This window comes from Drosophila mojavensis, unplaced genomic scaffold, assembly GCF_018153725.1.
Source record: "Drosophila mojavensis isolate 15081-1352.22 unplaced genomic scaffold, ASM1815372v1 contig_36, whole genome shotgun sequence".
Taxonomy (NCBI): domain Eukaryota; kingdom Metazoa; phylum Arthropoda; class Insecta; order Diptera; family Drosophilidae; genus Drosophila; species Drosophila mojavensis.
This window is the reverse complement of record NW_025318858.1, coordinates 16,684,964-16,695,506: the sequence shown is the minus strand read 5'-3', so window position 1 is coordinate 16,695,506 and position 10,543 is coordinate 16,684,964. Positions and strand designations below refer to the sequence as shown.

General features: G+C 34.3%; 1 protein-coding gene and 1 long non-coding RNA gene across 2 annotated transcripts; one reads left to right on the top strand and one right to left on the bottom strand.

Moving 5' to 3' along the window:
• Positions 1 to 6,393: 6,393 nt before the first annotated feature.
• LOC122757264 lies at positions 6,394 to 10,456 on the bottom strand. Its single transcript, XR_006357232.1, has 3 exons — positions 10,003 to 10,456; positions 8,264 to 8,478; positions 6,394 to 6,574 (listed from the first exon to the last, which is right to left on the bottom strand). It is a non-coding gene; the product is annotated as an uncharacterized LOC122757264 (long non-coding RNA).
• Positions 7,170 to 8,021, top strand: LOC6577009 (cilia- and flagella-associated protein 299). Its single transcript, XM_002002949.4, has 2 exons — positions 7,170 to 7,541; positions 7,609 to 8,021. Exons 1-2 carry the CDS (start codon positions 7,227 to 7,229, stop codon positions 7,990 to 7,992), a joined length of 699 nt encoding a protein of 232 aa, XP_002002985.2. The 5' UTR covers positions 7,170 to 7,226; the 3' UTR covers positions 7,993 to 8,021.
• Positions 10,457 to 10,543: the final 87 nt, after the last annotated feature.

Sequence of the window (10,543 nt, the reverse complement as noted above, 5' to 3'; positions counted from 1 at the left end):
GCCCCGGATACGCCCACACCTTTTTGCTACTCCTGCTGCTCCTGCTGGTGCTACTGCTGCTGTTGTCCTGTGTTATCTCCTTTGACATTCCCTGCCACAGTTCATTTTGTTTTCACTGCAATTTCTTACTTGTTGTACACAATTAACAGCTATTGCTGCCAGCTCCACTATGAAGGGTTATATCAGCTATTCGGTTCATTTGTATGGGCGTGGGTGTGTGTTGGGGCTGTGAGTGTGGCCGCCAGTGTTTGTTTGCCTTCTCAGTTGTTTGCTGCTGCTGCTGCTGCAGCTGGGGGGTGTATCCCTATTGTAATATGCGTTTTAGTTAGCAAACAGAGCTCGGCCAACATCCTTGCGCTACGCCTCTCCCCAGCTTGATACTTGGGCAGCCTCTTGCTGTGACTCGCATAATGAGTTACATGTTTGTTGTGGTCTCTCCTGCTGTTGCTATTGTTGTGAATGTGCCTCTGCTGACCTGCAACATCTCAAACAGCGTTCGACTCCAGCCTAGTCGAAGTGGGCTTTATCTATTATTGTAACTGCAGCAACTATAGGTCATATGTATTATTTTAAAAATATTATAATCACTAAATAATAAATATTTTAATTTATTTTGTATAAACTAAAGAAACAAAAAAGTAAATATATAAAACATTTATTTGTAAAATGTTATTTAAATGTTGAATTCAATTAATAAATTATTAACAATATTAATATAAGATATATGATGAAAGTAAATCGAATTAAAATAATTATAAATAAATAGGTTTAAAACTAATACTAATAAATTAAAGACAAAAAAAATAAATATTTTTTAAAATATTAAAAGTATATGTGCTTACTAGGAGTTAAAAAATTAAGAAAATAAAATGAATAAATAAAAATAAAACAAAAACAAAATGAAAAAAAAAAAAAAGAACAAATTATTTTGACTAATTTTCAATTTTTTTTATTTATTTATTACAACTGTACTGCGGATTTTCATTTTGACTGAGTTTTTATTATTTTATTATTTATTTTATATACTTGTCACCATTTTAAATAATTTTAAATACACACTTATTAATTACTTAATTACACAAAAAAAAAAAAAAAAACAAAAGAAAACTTTGAGACTAGAGTTGCGAAAACATTGTCGGTAACTAACATTTAAAGTAAAACGAAAATAGCAAGCCAGTTAGCAGAACACAAATGCAATCAAAAATGTCCAACATAACACATGGGAGGAGAAAGCTGTACAGCTGTACGTCATGGCTAAGAGGAGCCCGAGCCAACTGGTAACTGGCAACTGGCAACAAATGATTTAGAAAATGATTTATGGCACATTCATCTAATTACCACAATGCCCGCAGAGCAGAGCAGAGAGCATAGCAGCTCCATGGTGGCTGAGCTGACCAGAAACACATTCACAGCCAGCCGGCAAAAAGCCAGCTAACCAGGCCAGATGACAATTGTGAACGTTTGGGGCTGTACATGTATGTGTATCTGTGTGTGTGTGTGTGTGTGTGACATTAATGACGCATGCCATCAAAGTCAGTCGAAATGGAATGGAGTTGGATGAGCGTAGCAGCCAGACAGAGGCTTTCAGTCTCTTTCAGCCTGTTGCTAAAATCATGTATTTTTTTTCCGCGCAATGCACCGCATCAATCTCAACAACATCAGCTAGCCCTAGCCGGGGTGCCATGGGGGACCATGTTGATGAGAGGCGTGTTGGAGCACTGCGGTACGCGTATTAATATCGCATCAATTATAATTTTCAGTTGGCAGTCAGCCTAGTTGACAGCCAAATGCGTTTTATCTGCAATTTTTGGCCCAACATTCACGTGTAACAAATTTGCAATGGCAATTTGACCAACATTGTTATTTAATTTCAGTTGTACCAAATGCGCCGAAAAAATCATCGTTGTGGTAGTTGTTTGCCATTTTTTGTGTTATTGATTTATCATTATGGCCACGTTTTGGTTTGACATTTGTGTTTAGGATGTGAAATGTTATTGACAGTTTTGGCTAATGATTGTTTGTCAACCGAATGCCATTTTGCTGTTGGCCTCATCCGGATAATTGTTTGCAACTGTGATTGAAGACCAGTCATTGTTTATTCCCTTAAAATCAGCATCATTACCAATTGATTTTACCACAAAAAGCGTCAAATTCAATTTACTGATATGTTCTTTATAGAAATAATAATAATATTATTATATAATTACTCAACTGTTATAATTACTCAACTCAAGCTATTATTTGTGTGTCTTCAAATTTTATGCTTTAAAATTTTATACTTTAAAATTTTGAATTTTTGTTGGTCTCTACTATAATGAATGATATAATTATAATTATGGCTAATAAATATATATTGTAACTTTATTAAAAATAACAATATTTTATAAAAATTAAACCATATTTAGTTAGATATATTTTTTTTTTATAAATTCAATTAAATATAATTTATAAATTAATAAATTATGTAATTATAAATATAAATATTGTAACTTTATTTTTTTTAAATTATCAAAATTAAATCATATTTTTTAGAAATTTATTTAATTAAAAATAATAAAAATATACTGAAACTTTATTAAAAATAAAAAATATTTTTTATAAATTCAATGAAATATAATTGAGGATTTTTTTTTTTTAAATATAATAATTAGTTATAATTTAAATTTAAATAGCAATATAAACTTTTATGTAGTTATTTCAAAGTGAAAATGTTTAAGTGTGCTCATTATTTATGATAAAATGCATTTGCTTATGCATAACATAATCTGATATGTAAAGACGCTTTATTAACTTATAGCTTTAGCTTTCGCTTATAATATATTCACTTCTGTTTTATAGCTCTACAATGAGTTAAAAGAAATCCTTGCCGCTGAACATATTTATTAAATTTAGACAAGATCTTCTGATGCCAGTTGCAAAACTCAAATGTTCTTTGTTTTCCCTTGAGCCATTTGGCATGGCTTTACTTAATAATTTATACATCTAGAAATGTCGTTCACACCAATGCTATGTAAATTTGTTTGCCACTTCACTCTTTTCTGTCGTTAGTCAACCAACGGCAGCATCTCTTTCTATTCCTCTCTTGGTCTGCCTCATGCCTTTCCTCCGCCTCCTTCACTCTGATTTAAATGCTAAAGTGCACGATTATCATTTCGATTTTGTATAAATAGGTCATGAATTATTCATGGGCACTTACTTATGCGCCATCAAAGCGACTTAGACGTTTCCATTTCCATATCCATCTGGTGCCCACAGAAGTCGACATATGGCAATATGATGAAGTTGGCTTATTGACTTTAAGCCATCGATGAAAATACTAAGTTGCGGCTGGCAACTACAAGTTGCGTACAAGTTGGTTGTGTTCGATCGTTTAGCTTGATAAAGTCAACTTCGCAAATTAAAGTAATTTCCTGCTGCAGAAGTTTTCTCACAACTTCTGACAATTGTTATTGTTGCACAATAATATATATGTCTATATAGAAACATGTTTAGTAAAAGTATATATGTATATATATGGAGTGAGATAAACACAAATTACTGTCGATTTCATTTCACGCCTTGAGCAATGAAACTTTCCCATGCCAAGGAAAATCGTCGACCATTGTCAAAAGCTGCGGCGTGTTGTCCTAACGTCCTAACGTCCTGGTATCCTGTTATCCTGCTATCCCGCCTTCCTGGCAGTCTGTTGTCCTAGCATCATTCTCAATGTCTGCCGCTGTCTGAAATTCGATAAGGAAGCAGATAGACACTCAGCAAGGCAGCGCTGCGAAACCTGGAAGCAATTTGCGCATAAACGTTCAGCACGATAAAATTTGCAGTTTTGTTTATTTTTCTGACAGACGCCGAGGGAAACGGCAGCATCCAATGAAAAGCTTGCGGAATACTCGGCGCTTTTCATCCGCTATGCGAACTTTTGATTCGAATTAAATTTACGATTTGTTCCTCTGGTTGTTTGCGTCTGCTTAAAGCAATTGTCATGCACGTTTCAGTTAACAGCGATGGCAACAGAAATAAAATAAAAACAAGATTGTATGTGAATTATCAGCAGACAAATTGAATTTATTATATAAAATGGTTAAGAATATTACATAAACATCCTTCAAAAAATATGCTTGAACATGCAACAACTACATATTTGCTATGATTTACTACATATTTGCTATGATTTGAACATTTGTTATGAAAGTGGATTAAAAAATATTGTCAGTAACATAAATATTTTTAATAGTTTAACTAATAGAAAATAATATTTCACTGAAATTTAGTCAAAGAAAGACAAATAAAGAATTAATATTAACAGAGGTAATTAAAATGAAATTTATATATCAATTTGATCAAATATTGAAAAGAATAAACCTTTTATTAATTTATTAATTTTTTTTTTAAATATACATATAAATATTTTGTGTATATTATATATTTAAAAAATAATTTTTAGGCCCAGGGTGGGCGCTTCTTTAATAATCATATAAAACGGATTTCTAATTAATGTTTATATAAATCTATAATAAGAAATATTTTAGTATTAACCAACACAATGATTTTATTTTAATATTACTATAATATAAAATATTCTTACCAGTAAACTTGTATACAAAATTTAAATAAAATTAAAAAGCAAGACGCAATAAAATATATATGTTATTAATACAATTATATTTTTAATTAGGAAGTAAACCTCAAGTATTCAAGTAAACTATTCTAACCTGACCTTACCAGCAACATTATCTTACGCTCGCTAAGCTCCACACCTATAGCATACCTTTTAAGGTTCTCAAAATACCTTTATGAATTGAATTAGTTTAATTTCAATATCATCTATCATCTATACTAATTTGATAAATTTGCAAACTGCTCTCCCAACCATTAAATAGCTCATGCATATTGCACAAAAGAAGCGATAATCTATAATTATGACACAGTGTGAGCTGCAGCCGCAGCCGCATTTCATTTCCTTACCATTACCACAACGCAGACTTGTTGCCGCATGCCACTTGGCACTTGCCAGCTGCCACTTTGCCACTTGCGTGGCCAATTGACATTTATGGGCATGTGCGGGCATGCAAGGCCGTCGATAACACGCCTCACTAAGCGCTCTCAGAGAAAGCTGAGCTCGAGTTCAATATGAAAGCCCGCTGCCGATGCGATTCACTGTGCTCAAGAGTCAAGTTCGTATAGGTACGATTATTTATTCATAACTGAAGTGCCGCTTAACCCGTCCCTCTCTCTCTCTCTCTCTCTCTCCCACTCGCTGCCTGGCTGTCTCCCTTGCTCGACTGGGCTGTCAAGCATGCATTTTTGCATTAAATTGTCCTTGTTGAAAGGAAATCGCACACACTTAATGCGCCAGCAGTAAAACCTATTTGCATGAGCAGACGTCGGCGCTGCAGCTGGTAGATTTTGAAAAGGATAAGCAACTCGCATCGCATTGTTGTCAGCAGCTGCTGAAATGCATTTCGCCTGACAGTTGATAAACGACACGAGTGTCTGAGTACGAGTACTGAGTACTGAGTTCTGAGTACTGAGTACTGAGTACTGAGTACTGAGTACCTAGTAGCCAGTGCCAAGTACTTTGGTTGGATTGGTTAGCTTTACACACACACACACACACATGCTAAAGTGGCAGAGCGAAAGAAATGTGAAAATCCTATAATAGATTTTCACATTCCTCAATCCGGGAATCCCCCAAGTGCTGCTGTGACTGATGATTGTCTGACGTTTGTCCCATTTCCCGTTGTATTTTGCAATTTTTGTTGTGCTTTCATTTCTATTTCTTTTTGACTGTTGTCTCTTTTTTATCGCGCACTTGTTGCGAGGCTTTCGCATAATTTATGATCTTTACTGTAATTGCCCTATTTTATGTCCGCACCCGGCAAAGATTTAACGACCCAGCAAACGCCTCAGCATCCTGCTCTAGTCGTAGGCCCTGTCGTCTTCTTATCATGTGGCACATTACGTGGATCGGGGCTCCTGCTGGCAGCATGGGACAGGCAGCGCTGTGGCACTTAAGCCCTTTAAAATTTATGTCAAATGCATTTGTAAAATATGCCAAACGTACGAGTGGCAAAACCGATTTCTGCGCCATTTAAACTAACATCGCGCACGGACACAGTGGTACGAGAATATGTGTAAAGTCAGTATTGTATATGCAATAATAAAACACGATTACTAAAAAAATTATTTAATATTTTTACATTATTAAAACAATTTTTTTTTTATTAATTATTTATAAATATCCTTAAAAAATAAATTAGTTACATTAAATTTAATATCTACTGTTCAGTTTATAAACATTTTTTTTTATGATATTATTTACAAATATATATTAATTTATTTTTTAAATTATTAAAAAATTGTATAATAATTTGTAAGATAAATAATTGTTAAATTAATAATAAATATATATAGCCGATTCCTCATTATATTATTGGAAGCCAATTATAAACTCCCATTTCCTTAACTGTTAATTTCCATTTTAATAAAGTCCAGGCCAATGTTCACTATATCGTCAGTTCGCCAATGTTGCTGCCAATGGAAAACGTTTTCCGCCTTCGAGTAAAAACAAAAGCACGATCTACAAAAAAACAAAAAAATGAAAATAAAAAGAAGAGGCAAAAATGATGGGGTGGGTAAAGAAAAAGCGCACAAGTACAAGAAAATCTTTGTGCATTTTCGTGCAGTTGGTTGTGGCAAATGTTCGTGCAAGGAAAATGTAATTTTTACTGCACGTTTGAGTTTGGGACCCATATACACATGTAAGCGTGCATGCATGCAGACGAGCCTCCTTCTCTCTCCCTCTGTGTGTGTGTGTGTGTGTGTGTGCATACATACATATGCATATAAGTCGCAAATGCAACAAAATGGCGACAGGCGGCCACGTTCCTTGTCTCTTCAGTGTGTGTTGTCTTTATCAGCATCGTTCTCATCGTCGTGAGTTTTTGCTTGGCTTTTATAGAAAATACATTTTCACATTTTTGCCTGTAAGCAGCCAGCCAGCCAGCCAGCCAGCATGCCCTGTGACACAATTCAAAATAAGGTATACAAGCCACAGGAGAGACTAAAACTAGTCAACCAAAACAAAAACACAACACAAAACTCTATTTATATATAAAAACATAAATACATATACAAACAAATATATATATATATATATATATATATATATATATATATATATATAATTTTAATTTATTTAATATTAATAAAAGGACACAAAGTCATCCATCATGGCAGGCAACGCTGATTTTCGCCTGCTGCAATTTGAAAACTACGAAAGCTATCTGACTTCCTTCATTCGAACTGAAGACTATCGATACCTATCGAGCATGGACCCCGTTAGAAGGCTGGTGCGGCTCGGCTATCGCAGCACGGCCCGGGTCTACGAGGAAGCTGAATTTAATAAGATTCGAGCCAAGATGATGGAATTCATGAATCCGAAGGTCCTATCGAGCGTGCACTACAGCGACTACTTCAAAGGCACAGATGCAGCGCTAGCAGCATTAATGCGCCGCGAGGAGCCCAATCTGTTGCGCCAACTATCGGTAAGCCCATACATATATATATGTATATATTGTATACTTGTCTATCGCTCGACTCGCCTTGGGCCAGACTATCATCTTTCTGCAGGTGCGTCAGCGCAGTGGCTTCGATATATCGGGCTACATTGACTATCAGAAAAGTCTGCACGACTGTACCTTTCGAAAGCCCGATCATACCAATTGGCGAGCCGTGTTCGAGGGCCGTGAGCTACTGAAGCCGAAGCCAACCGATCTGAGCTACTACGACTGGCACAAGGGCATCGTTAACATAACCAACTCCGACAATTTTGAATCAATCAAAGGCAGAGATTCGTTAATATTCAAGCATAAAGGCGACCACAAGCTAATACCGGTCTGTGCGAAGCCCGCTCAATATGGTGAGAACGTACATCGCGTCATGATACTCTCGGAATTATATGGTTTTATAATTTTATACGATCATGTTATACGTTAAAATTCCTACTAAAATAATTAGAAAAATAATATATTAATAATAAACAAACATTAATACTTTTATGAATTAGCCTGTGCTGAACAATTGATTTTGTATGTATCTAAGCCAACGATTTTTATTATTTTATTTATTATTATATAATGCTTTTACAGAGCATCCAGCAGACGTTCAACGCTAAATGAAGCATTTCTTTTTTGTTTTCATCCTTTATCTTATGCAAATAATGCATGCTGCATGCTCAAAAAACGAAAAATGGAAAAAATATTCTTACCCCTAGCTCATGGCTGCCTGGATAGGCAGGTGTGTGTAAACGAGTGTGCGTGTGTAACACACGTGATAGTGCTCGAAATTTGGTCACGAAATGGCAAAAATGTTTTTGGCATTAAAGTAGTGCCATGCAAGACAGCCAGACAGCCAGACAGCCGTCCTTTTGAGGCATAACCAAAAGTTTGCGACTTCAATTTGATTTTGTGCCAAATGGAATATCTAAAAAACAAAAAAAGAAAAGAATGTGAAAGCAAATACTCATATATATTTATATAAATCAATACGCAGCTCTGTGCAAATATGTTTGTGCGTGTATGCACAATATATATTGTGCAAATAAAATGGCACCAACAAGCACGCACCATATTGTATTTATGTAAATTTATTTCCGTTACATTTCCGCCATTCAATTGAAAATCGTCGTGTGATTTTCTTTCTTTACCCTTGCGCATATTTGTACACCCACACACAGACTGCCTCAACAAACAAAAAAGAGTCGGCCCAAAAATCACAGCCGGCTGTGAAACATTCGCGAAACAACAAAAAATAAGTAAGTGCCAGGGCTCTACCCGACTTGGAGATACCCTAAACACATACATGCACACTGAGGCAGTTGAAACACATTTCTGAAATGAGATTCAGATACTATGTATATACATTATAGGGTCTGCCACGCCTCCTTCTACCTGTTACAAAAACTTTAACAAAACCATGATACCTCGATTTCCCATTTTCAACGAGCTCAGGGTACACAAAAAAAAAATACAAAGAAGGCAGAGGAGAAACATATACGGGGAGAAAAGACTTGCGCAAAAAACTACAAATATGCAGCATTCATTTATAATATATTCGTTTGGCTCGTTGGGCCCGCTGCGAAGGCAATGCCGTGAGGCTCTTTGGTCTGCATGTAAATTGTGGCAAGTCCAGCCGCATGTGCCCCAATGTTGCCCAACTGTAACTGCGAATTATTGTTTCAATTTATGAAACTGCACTACAGATATCAACGAAAAATACTTTCACATTTCACGTATGCACACGTTAAAGTTTTTCCTTTCAAGCGAAAGGCAGACCAAAAATTATTTGATTAAATTTTATTTTGAAAATTTTACTTGAGAATTTCGTAGAATACCGAATATAGGCTTTCTTTTACTGACTTAATTTACTACTAAAGAAATTGAAACTCATTGACATTGTTTTACGTCTTTCAAAATAGAAATGAAATACAATTAAGTATTATAATTTAACATTATCATTAACTCACATATTTGTGCAAATAATTTGCTATAAAAATTAAATGAATTGTGTTTTATCAACTTACGATAAATTTACACATACTGATGAACACACTTTAACCTGCCAACAAAATAAATTACATATACATTATATTAATTAGGCTGAAAATTTTTTTTTTAATAATAAAAAAATTAAAAATTTGTTTATTCCAGAATATTTTGTTTCTCAAAAAAAAAAAAATTAAATAAATAAATAAATAAAATAAAATAAAATAAAAATAAATAATTAAATTTATATATATATCTTGAAACACAATGTATAAACAGTTTTTTATCCTTTGAATATTTTGCTCTAAATAGCAAAATAGTTATGTAAAATTGCATTAAAATCAAATTTTAATTTGTATTGATTTTCATTTAAGTCTTACATAAATAAATCTTTCATATTTCAAAACAAATTACAATTTAAAATCAAAGTTTTCAAGACAATTATATTACAATTAATATATACCAGTAGAAATCCATTTATATCTTGACTTCAATATAATTCATAAATTTTCACTACAAAAACTGTTTCCAGGCCCAGCAAGAATTTGGCTTTATAATTTTTATTGCACCACTTCACCTGCCTACGATGCAGAAACCAAAAATTCTTTACACAACTCAAAGTTTGTTGTTTAGCAGCCGAAGTAAATAATTGACACAGCTGACAGGAGGGAGTATGTAAAATACTTTCCATTACACCAGATACTATTAAATTGGTACATTAGTAAATTCTGTATAAATATGAAAATTGGGCCACTATTGAGGGCTGTGTGGAAGTAAAATGAAATTTCTATTGAATTCGTGTACAGCTTTCTTTGGTTATATGAAAAGGGGCGGGACAAAGGCAGAGGCAGAGGCAGAAGCAGAGGAAGAGAGAGGTAGAGGCAGAGCGATGTGTTTGCAGAGTCTATCTAAACGTATTCAATTCATTTGCCTATTGTCATATCTGAATTGTTTAGCTCGAGCTGCTTTGTTGTTGCTCAAAAAGGCAAACATTGAAGAGAGCT